This window comes from Muscardinus avellanarius, assembly GCF_963383645.1.
Source record: "Muscardinus avellanarius genome assembly, chromosome: 2".
NCBI lineage: Eukaryota > Metazoa > Chordata > Mammalia > Rodentia > Gliridae > Muscardinus > Muscardinus avellanarius.
In genome coordinates, this window is record NC_137787.1 from 1,606,761 (window position 1) to 1,621,195 (window position 14,435).

A 14,435-nucleotide genomic window follows, 5' to 3' on the forward strand; every position below is an offset into this window, starting at 1 on the left:
ACAAGTGTGTGCCACCACACCGGGCCAAAAGAGTTTAATGTCAGGAGCCTGACAGGCTGTCTCGGGTGGGAGACGCAGCGGGACCCTTGGACAGTATAAGGTTTATAGGTTTTTGAGATACCTGCTGAAATGGAGGGGAGTCCTTTAGGGGCGGGTGACATGAAAATGAATAGAATTTGCTTTGCCATGGCCACTTGTTGTCTTGGAGGGTCAGCTTCCAACAAACTGAACTCCTGGGTTCCTCAGGAAATGAAACTAAACAGGCTGGTTCCAACATGGCGGCCAGATTCTTAAATAGCAGTGCTAACCAAGGAGGTAAAAGATCTCTACAAAGAAAAATTTAAAAACATTGAAAAAAGAAATCGAAGATGATCTTAGAAGATGGAAAGATCTTCCGTGTTCATGGATAGGCAGAATAAATATCATTAAAATGGCCATACTTCCAAAGTGATCTACAGATTTAATGCAATGCCCATTAAACTACCAAGATCATTCCTCACAGTCATAGAAAAATCAGTTCTTAAATTCATTTGGAACAACAAAAAACCCAGAATAGCCAAGGTAGTTCTCAGCAACAAAAAACATGCAGGAGGAATCACAATACCTGACTTTAAACTATACTACAAAGCCATTGTAATAAAAACAGCATAGTACCAGCAAAAACAGATACATAGACCAATGGAGCAGAATAGAAGACCCAGAAACATCCACACACTTACAGCCAATTGATCTTTGACAAAGGGGTCAAGATCATACACTGGAAAAAAGATAGCCTCTTCAACAAATGGTGTTGGCAAGACTGGTTAACCATATGCAGAAAATTGGGAATAAATCCCACTTTCTCACCCTGTACAAGAGTCAATTCAAGATGGATCAAAGACTTGGAAATTAGATCTGAGACCTTGCAGCTCCTTGAAGAGGGCATAGGTCCAACACTGCAACACATAGGCACAGATAAACATTTTCTCAACAAGACCCCAAAGGCACAATAAACTAAAAGGTGAATCAATACATGGGATTGCATGAAACTGAAGAGCTTCTGTTCAGCAAAGGAAACGGTCAAGAACCTCAATCGAGAGCCAACAGAATGGGAGAAGATTTTTGCCACCTACCCCTCCGATAGATGACTAATATCTAGAATATACAGAGAACTCAAAAAACTCAACACTAAAAAAACAATCCGCCGGGCATGGTGGCGTATGCTTGTAATCCCCGCACTTGGGAGGCAGAAACAGGAGGATCGCGCAGGTTCGAAGCCAGCCACGCTGGCTTAAGAGACCCTGATTCCCAAAATAAAAAAGTATAATATAGGTCTGGGAGTATAGCCCAGAGGTAGAAGGGCTTCCAGGAACCTCAATACCACCAAAAAAAAAAAAAAAATACAATCAAGAAAGGGCAAATAAAGCGAACTGAATAGACACAAAAGAAGAAATTCAAATAGCCAAAAATGCATGAAAAAATGCTCAACATCACTGGCAATCAGAGAGATGCAAATCAAAACTACCCTGAGATTCCACCTAACTCCAACTAGAATGGCAATCATTCAAAACACAAACAACAACAGATGCTGGCGAGGATGTGGAGAAGAGGGAACTCTAAAACATTGTTGGTGGGATTGCAAATTAGTGCAACCACTTTGGAAAACAGTATAGAGAATCCTCAGAAGAATGGGAGCAAATCTACCATTCGTTCCATCAATACCACTTCTGAGTATCTACCAAAAAGAAAGTAAACCAAACTACCAAATTAATGCATGTCTATCTATGTTCATAGCTGCACAATTCACCATAGCCAAACTATGGAACCTGCCAAGATGTCCATCAACAGATGAATGGATTACAAAAATGTGGGATATGTACACAATGGAATTTTACTCAGCCATTAAAAAAACTCAATTACATCATTTTCAGGGAAAAGGATGGAACTGGAGGACATTATGCTAAGTGAGATTAGCCAGTCACAAAGAATAAGAAATCGGATGCTTTCCCTAATATGTGAGAGCTAGGGAGAAATGGGTCATAGGGGGTATTAAGTAAAATAAAAATGTGGGTCCTGCAGAGTGCAAAAAACACGAAAGAGGTCTGTTACACACGGCATTCACTTTAATTGCACTGCTCTCCTGGGGATCTGGGCGCGATCAGGGCTGGGCAATTCCATGGGACCCGTGCACCCATCCGAGGCTAGAAGAGGCGGGCTCTTCTTTTTAAAGTATGCATCTCGGGGGAGGGGTTTACACGTGGGAACGCACAATTCTTGCGGGAGTTTCGGCGCCCCTGCCCGCGCAGAGGTCATGTGACGCAGAGGTCACATGAGTGCAGTACCTGACTTATCATCCCAGCCTTTTGGTGATAAGGGGTGAAGATTCGACCCTCGAGCAACTTCTTGCTGTCAAGGGGCATTGTAAGGGGCCCCTTGGCCGGGAGAGGTCAGGTCCGCCAGAAATGGGCAGGTGGGAGCGTAGCTGCAGCGAGAATTGGAGGTTACCCTGGACAGCTTAGTGATGTGCATTTGAGGAGACTTGAACAGGTGAGGGGCTATTAAAGAAAAAAACAAATCATGAGAGCGAGTCCTGGGAAAGGCAGGAGCCCATCAGCTATTGTCCCTTGCCCAGAAGGGAAGGAGCCCTGCAGCTGCTGGCCCTTGGAGCCCTTCAAAATATGAGGTCATCAGTAACAGATTTCAGAGGTTTAATACTTGTGGTAGTTTGGCATCTGAAGAGGGAGAGCACCATAGTATGTAAACAAGTGGACCTGCTAAAATAAAACATTAAAGAGAATTATGCCAAGAAAAACGAAGCTTAGTGGGCCCCAAAACTGTCCAAAACAATTTGTCATGAGGCTGTTGTAGCGGAGCCCTTTGTATAGACTCTGCCGCTTTGGGCAGAGCAATTTTGTCCTGTAAAAGAAGGCGTGTAGTGCGTGGGCAGGAGAGCTTGCCGTCAATCCTCTGTTACGAGATTGGAAAAGGAACCTGAAAGGACCTGAAAGGATGAAAGGACTGAGCAGACAACCAAAAAGGAGATTGGCTTCCACTACCTTGAGAGTTACCCTGGGCTGGCAAGGAGGTTGGGATGAAGGAGCTGTCAGTCTTCGGCCAGGCTGAGTAGGGCCAGCGGCGGGACCTGGTCTGGAAAGATTGTCCCCCTGTGTTGAGGCACCTGGGGCTCACCGCTTTTCCAAGAGCACTGTTTCAGTGGCCCTCCTGGCCGCATGCCCAGCACAGTCTGATTGGTGGGCTTGGCCTTGCCGCACTTGAGGCCGGCTCCTGGAGGTAGTCGTCATTGCTGTCCTCCACCCCTAGATGGCGCTCCAGAGGCCTGAGCCGCCACCGCCCTCAACAGGGCAGCTCCCAGGGATCTGCCTTTTGATGAAGTTGGAGTGTACACTCCATCTCTGCCTGTTCCTCTCTAGAATTAAAAACTTTAAATGCCATGGTAACCAAATCTCGGATAGCGGTTTGAGAACCGTCATCAGCCTCTCTAATTTTTTCGAAAGCCTCCTTAGTTGGTTCTTTAAGGGAGGATGGCAGGGGAACAGAGCGGGTTAGAGTGGGAGGCTGTCCTGGGATAGGATGGTGACCAGGGCGGTGAGGAGAGAACCTGTAAATCTGTCCGCAGAAAGCAGTGCCTACAAGCCAGCCCGGTCAGACTCTGGCATCCACGTATCGCCACAAAAAGTGGACTGTGCCTGTGACTCAGCAAAATTGCAGGCTGGAGCAGGCCAAGATGGCAACTGCACAGTGTCACATGGTTGTGACTGTGTGATGTCACAAGATGGCGACCAAGATGGCGACTGTGATGTCACCAGGCAGTGACTACACGCCATCGCAAAATGGCAGCTGATGAGGGAGAGCATTTGGAGGGACGGAATGCAGGGGGAAAAAACCTTGAACATAAAGACTTCCGACCATTTACCAGACCGCTTACAAAAGTTCTTACCCGTTCTTGGGCCACTGCAACCCATTTCCCAACTCGTATCAAGGCCAGACAGGCGCTAAGGGCATAAGTCCTCTGCTAGTTTAAAGGTTGGACTTCCCATAATTGGTTCGTGGGTGAAAACAAAGAACAGGAAACAGGTATCCCCATTTTCCTGATCAATCGTTCAGAAACGGGGGTTAAGAGATTGGTAAGGACGTCTCCATCCCTTCTCAAAACCAGAGGATGACCTGGTCATCCAGAGGGTGGTCCCAGTGGACCGGGGGACAATGGGTTACCAAGCACTTGGATTTTGGGGTCCCAGTGGACTGGAAGACCCACGTCTGGAGTCCGTTAACCAAGGGAAGGAGAGGCAGCTTACAGGAGTGAAGTGTTGCCGTCCAGTGCTGGCTGCGTCGGAAGCACTGAGAAACTGCTGGGGGTGCAGTGGAACCGGGGCGTGGGGTGCCGGTGCCTGTATCTGGTGTGGGCGGCACTGGCGGCTGATGCAGGCAGAATCAAACGGTGGTGTGCAGGCGATATGGCTTGCCGGGTCCGCAGCATGAAAACAAAATGGTTTCCAGGCCACGGCAGACGCTGAGGCTGGGCCCCGAGGAACACCACCGTGAGCCTGGCTTGGGCAGGCAGAATGGAGCGGCAGCAGCGAGTGGAGCTACGCCTGCAAGTCAAGCCTGGTGCCGGTGACTGTGACAAATGCCGAGGCTGGGCTGTGCGTTGCTCAGTGAGCCTGCCTTGGGGCGGGCAGGACAGAACGGCCAGTGGTCCCAGCGGTGACCAGAACGCCGAGCCGGAACAGCGGTTGTGGGAGGTTGAAGCGGAGGGTGGAGGTCCTGTCCCACACAGGCTGTCGGCAGGCAGAGCAGGTGCCAGCACCCCCAAGGAGCCTGGCTTAGGGCGGGTGCAACTTGGCAGCCTGGTAGCCAGCAGAGCCTGCATGCCCTGGCGGTGGTGGCTGCGGTGGTGGCGGGAGCAATGCCTGCAAGCGGAGCGCTGGTGCGGGACCTCGCAGTCGAGCTGCTGGTGGGTCAGAGAGTCCGGGGCTCAACAAGAGAGTAAAAATAAAAAGAGAAAAGAGAAAAAGAAAAAGAAAAAGGGGGGGAGGGACCAAAAGTCCTCCCGGGTCGGCACCAAATGGTAAATAAAGTAAAAATGTGGCTCTGGCAGAGTGTGAAAAACACGAGAGAGGTCCAGTGCAGGTGGCATTCACTTTAATTGCATGGCTCTCCCAGGGATCGGAGCGCGATCAGGGGTGGGAATTCCATGGGGCCCGCGTGCCCATCCGAGGCTAGAAGAGGTGGGCTCTTCTTTTTAAAGTATGCATCTCGGGGGGAGGGGTTTACACGTGGGAACGCACAATTCTCACAGGGGTTTCGGCCCCCCCCAGCCTGCGCAGAGGTCATGTGATGCAGAGGTCACATGAGTGCAGGACCCGACTTATCAGGAGGAACTCTAGATAAAAAAGAAAATTCTAGAGAGGAGCAAATAAGACAACCTAAATGAGGGGATGAGAGGGGAGAAGAAGAAAATTCTCTAAAGCACACGATGTACTTAAACATATCTAAGTCAACCACTAAGCCGAGCATGGGAAGGAGGGACGAGGTGGGAATTGGGTAGGGGCTAAATGGGCGATGTGTGCATGTCTGTCCACACAAGATTTTGAATACAATTATAATGTATGAATACAACGCACCAATAAAAAATAAAAAATTAAGATAGCAGTGCTTATACCAATACTTAGGACACCAGAACATCACAGTTGCATTAACTGACATTGAGCAATTCTCCAATCATGGCCATTTGTTTGTCTTAAATGGGTAGAATTGGAGAGTTATCAGAACCAGTATAGGGAATGAGAAGTCCTGTATTCATTAAATCCACAGCTGACAGCGGCCCATGAATTCCGTCCAGCTTTAAAGGACATGAGGCAAGTTTAGAAGGTTCTATCTGGACTATTTTAGGCACAAGCTCATTCAGTCATCTAAGCACCTCAAATAACTAAAATACTCACACTGGGATTCAGGGATATGAGCTATGGACAAAACTTATAAAAATACATGTTCATGTTCATTCTCTGAAATAAGTATTTGGCCTCACTTGGACAAACATCTTGGCCGTGAAATTAAGCTAAGGCTCTGAGGAGATCCCTGCGTCCTCCGTGTGCCCCAGGTGCCATGCCGAGGGTCCTCAGGCCACAGAAGGGTTCGATGCCAGCGGAGCGCCGATGTGACCAGCGAGGCGGGTGGGCGGGAGCTCGCCGCCCGGGCCGAGGCAGGAGGGACTGGCAGCCAAGGAGACTAACTCTGAGGGAAGAACGTACCAGGCCCTGGGTCTGCAGGGGGCTTGAAGGACCTGTGGGCTGACAGACAACCTGCCGAGGAAGAACGTTCCAGAGGGAACAGCCAGTCAAGCCCAGGGCGTGCAGGACCAGCCTGCTTCAGGACCAAGTGGGGAGGGGAGAGGAGAGAAGAGGAGGGCAGGAGAACCGAGACCAAGGAGAAACAGGCCAGCTGGTGGCCGCCCTTGTGGCCTGACACGTCCCTCCTCTAGAGCAGGGCTGGGGCTCTGAGCTGCGCCAAGCCCTGACTCCCCACCAAGCCCCTGGGGGCAGCATGGCCCCCACCTCTGGCCATGGGGGGTGCGGTTTCTTGTAGAAATGTATTCTGGCCACCAGCATAGGCCATCCAATGACCCGCTGAGTGAGAGACCAGAAGGTGATGAGGGTCAGCATCTCCCATGGAGGGCAGAAGTCCCTGGCCCTGAGGAGCACTGAGCAAGGGCCAGGGGCCAAGGCCTCCACAGTCCCTGGGCCTCTCCGCTGGGAGGGCAGCAGCCCCGGGGGCAAGGACCCAGCTAATTGGCAGCATGGGCAGTCTCGCCAGCGGCACGGGGTAATTGGGCCCTGGAGTCCCCGGGCACCAGCAGAAAAAGCCACAGCTCTTCCCCTCAGTGCCAGGAAGGCCGCTTCTCCAGAGCCTGCCCCAGGCTCGCGGGGCACGGTGGGGCCTGGGCACCGCCGGACAAGGGCCCAAGCCGCTCGACCCTCCTGGGGCCAGCTGGGCCCTTCCATGGCTTCCTGCACCTTGGGCAGGACCCAGAACTGCACTGCAGGTGGGAGTGCACTGGGCAGTGGTGTCAGGGCCCACTGCACCTGGGTCTTGGCGGAGCTGCGGGTGGGAGTGTGTGAGTGACCTCCACACGGGCCCCACATGTGTGCCATTTATGGCCAGGACTCAGCTCCACTCTCCCTGCCAGCACCCAGCCCAGTGGTGTATGGTGCTGTGTGAACAGTCCTCACATAGTAAGTACTGTGCTGGGTGGGCTTCTGTGGGTACTGTGCTGGGTTTGTCTGTGAGTGCTGTGCTGGGTGTGCGTCTGTGGGTGGTATGTTGGGTGTGCATCTGTGGATGCTGTGCTGGGTGTGCCTTTGTGGGTGCTGTGCTGGGTCCGTATGTGGGTGCTGTGCTAGGTTCTTCTGTGGGTCCTGTGCTGGGTTGTCTGTGGGTGCTGTGCTGGGTTCATCTGTGGGTGCTGTGCTGAGTGCACATTCGTGGGCACTGTGCCCTGCCCTCTTGTCCGGCTCTGCATGCAGCCTTGGCCAGCACCCTCGCTGCACCTCCGCTCCCCACAGTGGCCAAGGTCTCTCTGGCCCTGCTGGCGGAGGCCCCGCATGAGAACATGGCCCAGGGTGATGGTGCAGAGCCGGAAGGGAGCCGCCGCGGGCCCCCTCGCCTCATGTGATGCAGCCACGTGGTCAGAGTCCTCCTTTCTCTCTCTTAAAGGAGCTGAGTTTCCTTAAAGGAGCTGAGTTTGAATTTCTGACCTGGTAAAGGCATTCGTTGCAGCACCCTGGTGCTTGTCCAAACAGAAGAATCCCGGGCTCCCTCCTCCCTAGTTGGACTCCCTCTGCCCTTTCAGTCTCTGTCCAGGAAGCAAGGGTGCAGCCGTGTAAAAATGTATTCATTTGCCTGCCAAGCATGTGGCAAGTTAGAGGCAGGATGTCCTGCCCATCCTGCGCTGTGTGTGTGTGTGTGTGTGTGTGTGTGTGTGTGTGTGTGTGTGTGTATTAGTGCACTGTGGTCTCACATCGTGATGTAAATCATGTCAACAAAGGCATCCATGCACACAGCACTCGGTGCCCCCGCCCGCATCTCCCTCCCCCCCAATACATAGTACCCAGATCGACACTGGTGCATTCACATGTGTACACGGTCTGTGTGCTGTAAAATCTGGCTCATCTCATGACGGCCAGTGTGTAAGCCGGAGGCAGCTGCAGGGAGAAGCCAGGCGCCCCCCAGCCTGGGGTGGGCGTGGACCAGTGCAGGCACAGGAAGCAGGGCCCAGAGCCCCAGAGTGGGGGCGTCCACAGCAAGGATGCCTCTCAGCAAGGGCTGGCTGTACCTCTCAATGTCCTGACAGGTTCCTGCAGCTCAAAATCTACACCAGAATGGTTTTAGTGCCGCAGGGCACGTCCTCCAAAATGAGCCTTCTTGCCTCCTTCCCTCGCAGCCTCCATGGGGCACGCCCTCGACAGGGCCAGCACAGGGCAGGCGCGCTAGACCCTGGTCAAGCGCAGTCACGCTGACCCAAAGCCACCACTCAGGCCCGTGTCCAGGTGGGCCCGCTGCCATGTGGCCTGGGAGGGCTGGTGCCATGCAGGGTGGCAGAGGCTCGGCCTCCTTGAGCCCAGCAGGGGCAGGGCGTGAATCAGGGCAGTGTGTGGGGATGGGGAGGGCCGTGGAGAGGCAGCCACCAGCGAGGCAGCAGGACGGAGGGTGCGTGGCCTAAGCTGAGGGGGAAGTGCCAGCGGGCAGTGGCTGGGTCCCCAGAGCCTGGAAACCTTCCCCTGTATCTGCTCTGCTCTTTGGGGCTGCTCAGCACTGGCTGGCAGGGAGCTCAACTGGGTGCTGAGGCTGGCGGCCCTGGCTGGCAGGGAGCTCGACCCGGTGCTGCAGCTGATGGCCCTGGCTGGCAGGGTCCCTGAGGGTGTTACTCAGCGTGGCCGCCCTGTGTCTGTGCAGCTGGGCCCCAAGATCTGCCCATGGATTTTGGACTGGTGGGTGGCCCAGGGCTGGGCTGGACCCTGGTCTACAGATGCCGTTCCACCTCCATGAGTGTTTACTGAGACTTTCTGTGTTATGAGCGGGTATTTGTGTGTGAACATCTCTGAGAATGTGTGTGTAACTAAGTTCCTATAGGTACATGTGAATGTGTAGGTATATGAGTGTGTGTGCGTGTGTGTGTATGCATATGTGTGTGTGTACACACACATGTGGGCATGGGGTGCAGTAGCCACACAGACCAGAGGCCCTGGAGACCCTCACTCACCCTCCAGCCCTTTCTGCCCATACCCCAGGCCCTGGTCTATAGAAGCTCACCTCCAGGAAGAACATTCTGTGTCCTGACACCGCAGCAGAGCCCAAGGGCAGCCTCGCTGTCTGGGAAGTTCATGGGGAGAAGCCAGTTAAGCAAGTGCTGGGGTTTCCTGGATTGAACTGGTGGAGGGCAGCCGCGGTGCTGGCTAGGGCAGAAGGCTCGCCCTGCTGGGAATCAAGCCCGGACCCCAGCAGCCCAGCAGACAGCGGTGTTGGTGCCCACTCCTGCTCCCCGTGGGGAGGGCCATGCAGACAGCCCCCATAGCATCCTAAGCATACCCTCTCTTCCTTGTGCCCACTCGTTACTGTGCCCAAAGCAACGGCACAGGCCCCTCTGCGGAAGGCCTGGCAGATGAATGAATTTTCCTGTTGCCGGCTGCAGCAGGCAGCCGCTCTCAGCCTTCAGGACGCAGCTGACCTCCGGGTCTGCCCTGCCTCCTCCCCTCAGCAGCCCCTGCTCCTCCACGCTGGCCCTCTGATCTTTGCAGGTGCAGGAGAATGAGGGGGGAGAACGTCACCCAGGTCAGCACGTTCATCCTGCTGGGCTTCCCCACGGCCCCGGGGCTGCAGTACGTGCTCTTCCTCCTCTTCCTGCTCGCCTACCTCTTTGTCCTGGTGGAGAACGCGGCCATCATCCTCACGGTCTGGAGCAGCGCCTCCCTCCACCGGCCCATGTACTACTTTCTGGGCATCATGTCAACCCTGGAGATCTGGTATGTGTGCGACATCATCCCCAAGATGCTGGACGGCTTCCTCCTGCAGAGAAAGCGCATCTCCTTCGTGGGCTGCATGACTCAGCTGTACTTCTTCAGCTCCCTGGTGTGCACCGAGTGCGTGCTGCTGGCCTCCATGGCCTACGACCGCTACGTGGCCATCTGCCACCCCCTGCGCTACCAAGTCATCATGACCACCGGGCGCTGCGTCCAGCTGGTGGCCTTCTCCTTCGCGAGCGGCTTCACCATCTCTGTGATCAAGGTCGGCTTCATCTCCAGCGCCACCTTCTGTGGCTCCAACGTCTTGAACCACTTCTTCTGTGACATCTCCCCCATTCTCAAGCTGGCCTGCACGGACTTCTCGACCGCAGAGCTGGTGGACTTCATCCTGGCCTTCATCATCCTGGTGTTCCCGCTGCTGGCCACCGTCCTCTCCTACGGACACATCACGCTGGCCGTGCTGCACATCCCCTCGGCCACGGGCCGCTGGAAGGCCTTCTCCACCTGTGCCTCCCACCTCACCGTCGTCACCATCTTCTATACGGCATTGCTCTTTATGTACGTTCGACCTGAGGCCATTGACACGCGCAGCTCCAACAAGCTCATCTCCGTCCTATACACCGTCCTCACTCCCATCTTGAATCCCTTGATCTACTGCCTGAGGAACAAGGAATTCAAGGACGCCCTGAGGAAGGCCGTGGGGCTGGCTCAGGCTCTACCGTAGGCGGCACACCCCACCCGTCTCTGGACAGCGTCTGAGAGTGCCTGGGCTCTGCCTGAGGCTGCTTGGTTTGTAAGATGGAAATTCTCTGCATCATTGTAGTGCTGCGTGTATTTAAGAACCAGTTCCATGCCCATTTTTCTCTTTCATATTATGATGTCTAATATTTTAGGTTTTGCTGGTGTTGCAGTTCCCCATATGTTAGATCTGAAAGAAGTAGAATTTGGCAAAGTTTAATACTTTGTGTTCACCTTAGAATGACCATGCACACGTCAGGGGACAGGAGAACGTGCCAGGGCATGTGACACCTACAGTCCCAGTACGTTTCAGTGTGCGTAAGTGCTGGGATATGGAACAGTGTTGTACAATGAGCGTCAAAAGTCCGCAAGTCAGATTGTCTGGGGATTGCAGGTGTGAGTGCGCAGGCATTTGTCTGAACACAGCAAGTATGCTCTGTGCCAGCCGGGCAGCCAGCCTCTGCTCCTTTCCTGTCTGTCCTGCTGGAGGCCTTGGCCCCCATCCTTGGGGCTGGAGCAGCGCCGTGTTCCGCAGGCCCCTGTACCTCTCCCTGAGCTTCATGTGGACCCTGGAGGTCTGGAGCAGGCATGGCAGCATCCCCAAGAGGCCAGCCAGATGGTGCAGGCTTAGCTGCCACTCCTGGGGGTCAGAATCCTAGTGTGCACATACAGCCTGCCCCCACAGCCTGCCGGCCACTGAAACACAGAACCTGTTCTGTTGCTTGTGATGATCTTGGCTGACCTGTAGTACATGCAGATGTCCAGGCAGGACGACGTGTGTCCTGCTCACTCCTGGACCTTGAGGGCCAGCGCAGTGCCTGGTATCCTGGGGCCCACTAGGAAGCAGGGCAGGGCAGGGCGGAGTGTGAGTGGGGAGGGGAGGCTGCCGCTCACCCAGCAGGCTTGGAGGCCAGCCTTCCTCTGCCCCTGGCAGAATGGGACTGGGGAAGGCGCAGAGGAGACTGTAGGCGGGAGGCGCAGGGCAGGCGGGGAGCGACTCCTTTTTCCTTTGATTCCGGGGCTCTTGTGGCCAGCAGAAGAGGAGCTGGTGAAGGGACAGCAGCTGTGGTTACATCCTGGAACTGAGCCTGGGAAGGCCCTGCTCGTGGGAGGGGAATTTGCTGGCCTGCTGCACTCCCTCCGCCCCTGGTGGTCCTTTGCCCGGCCCCACATGGGGGATGTTCCTGTAGACCCTGCATCCAGACGCCTCCCAGGGCACAGCATTGCCCCCAGCCCCGGCCAGGGTGCCCTCATCTGATCTCTCCTGAGTGAAGACCACCGGATAACGTTCCAGAGTTCTGATCAGACCTAGATCCCTGTAGCAGGAACTTCTGACTGAGAACTCTGCATCAGCCCCTGGAGGGCAGCCATCAAGTGTATCCAGACAAAACTGCACCAGGGGTCCTTCTACTCCACCCCACCTCCACCAGTGAGCGGGGAAGCTGAGCGCCGGCTCAACCAGCTTTGGCCCAGGCCACTCCAGCAGGCAGGCCGGCGAGCAGCACAAGAGCCTTGCTCTCCTCCAGGGGCCGGCCCGAGGAGACGGCGAGGACAGAGGGTGGGCAGGGAGAGCCTCCTGTCCATAGCTGTAGAGACGATCGCTTCATTTTTTATTAAGAATCTTTTGTGGTTGCTCTTGTATTTGCACATTGGCTTGTGTTTGTGGATGTGCATGCACACAGATGTTTCTCTTTTTATCTTTTTTTATTATTTTTATGTTATTTTGCTTTTCTTTAGGGTTAGTGGGGTTTTGTTTTGATATTTAGTTATTTCTTCTTTTGTTACTTTTTCTCTCCTTTCTTCTCCCGAGAGAAAATTCTCTCTCTCCCTCTCTCATTTATCCATTTCCCTCCTTCTTAATGACTTATACTTACGTCCTCTCTACAGCTTTCTGTTTTCGTTTTTGAATAGTCTAAACCTTTTTGTCTTCCACCTTTTTCTCTCTCACCAAACTGTCCTTACAGCTTTAGCACTATCTAGCCTCTATCATCCCTGCCCGCCCCGTTGTTGCCTATCGGCAGTGTGGATTTCCTGGCTGGCACCTGTGTTTGCTCTACGGCTGTCTCTGGGTCACAGCACTTCGCTGCACTGCTCCTGTGAATTGCCGACCAGCGTTTCTAGTCCTAGGGTCGTTAGTGTTGAAGATGTCACAGTAGGCACCTGGTGTTGGTTTTCATGTTACAAGTTTGCTGCTCTTGTGTACTTGCCCTTTTGTGTGAGTTGTTGGGAATCTAGTGGAACATTTCGAGGTCTGAGCTACACCCCGAACTAGCTAGAAGACGGTGCATTCTGCTCCGCAAATCATCTACTTTCTTCTCTTTCTTTTTGCCTCCTCTTCCGATGTAGTTTAGTATTAAATATACTATTATAAATGCTTAACTTGGCTGCCTATTCTGTAGTCTTTTCCACATAATTTTCTCATTGGCTAATGAACTTGTAGAGAGCTAAGACAATAAGTCATAAATATATGTTGATTTGTGGCTTGCTTTTAAATGACCACTGAAAGTGAAAGTCCGGCGCAGAAAAAACCCAAGGCCAGCCGTCAGAGATAAGCAAGCAAGCAAGCAAGAGCTTTGTTAAGACAGCCCAGCTCCCTTTTATATCAGGCAGCTGGGGATTTTTTGAAAATAGGAGGGGGCTTCCGCTCACAGTGGAAGATCGCACAAAGCACAGGGCGTTTACTGATTGGGTGGCTCATACCCCAATGAGTGTGTTATCAGGGGACTGGTTGTTGGGCATCCCGTGGCCCCCTTTGGTGGGCTATGAGGTAGTCAGCACAATCCGAAGAGAAGCTGGAGAGGCGCCATCTTTGGCATAACTGGGCTGTTTATCCTAACATTCCTCCCTTTTTGGTTTTTTAGGGGCAGGGGGCATCGGATAATCATTCTGACTACTTCCTGCTGAGAAGGGGTGGCGATGGGAAGGGGCCGGGAGGAGTAGGGAAAGCAGCCCCTAAGTCCAGGCCATAAAAAGTAAATTTCATCAGGGTAGAAAGTTGACGAATGTTTCCTGAAGATGCAGATCCCACAAAGGCATGAACCAGTCATCAGGATGGAGGATGGGAGGTATCATCCAGCTATCTTCCAGGAGGGCTTGTATCATAAGTCTCCGTCGCGAAGGGATCCGTCTCTGTATGCTGTCAGTCGTCCCTGGGAATCGGCATCTTCCGAGTTTAGAAGCTAGTAGTTTCTAAGGAGAAGCTGGTTAAAAGTCTGATTAGATATTTTATTTATCTGGCTGTATATGAGCTTAGTTATGCAGGGTAAGAACATGCAGGCAACAAATAAAATAAAAAGTGGACCCAGGATGGGCCATATCCATGTAAGTAATGGGGACTGAAACCACGTGGAAAGGGATGTTTTTTGAGATCCTTTTAATCTTATTGTTAGCTCATTAAGCCTGTGTATATTTTGTTCTACTATGCCTGATTCATTAACATAATAGCAACACTCTTCCTGTAAGAAAACACATGTTCCACCCTTTTCAGCTGTCAAAAGATAAAGGGCCCTACGGTTTTGAAGCATTACTTGGGCCAGGGATGTAACCTGTTTCTGTAATGCTGAGAGTGATTCAGCAGTCAATGTGAAGGCACTTTCATGTTTATTGCCTAAATCATGAGTGGCCATAAGGCATAGCCCAGAGCCCCTCCTGCAAGTCCGTTTCTGACGAGGGAGGAGG

The 14,435-nt window shown here is 53.1% G+C and overlaps 1 protein-coding gene across 1 annotated transcript; it reads left to right on the forward strand.

The window, feature by feature from the left end:
• Nucleotides 1-9,804: 9,804 nt before the first annotated feature.
• On the forward strand, nt 9,805-10,743 carry LOC308279888 (olfactory receptor 6B3; the record flags this gene model as incomplete). The annotated part of the gene is made up of 1 exon (XM_080720070.1): nt 9,805-10,743. The coding sequence occupies one exon, from the start codon at nt 9,805-9,807 to the stop codon at nt 10,741-10,743; it is 939 nt and encodes a 312-aa protein (XP_080576196.1).
• Between the last annotated feature and the right edge of the window lie 3,692 nt (nt 10,744-14,435).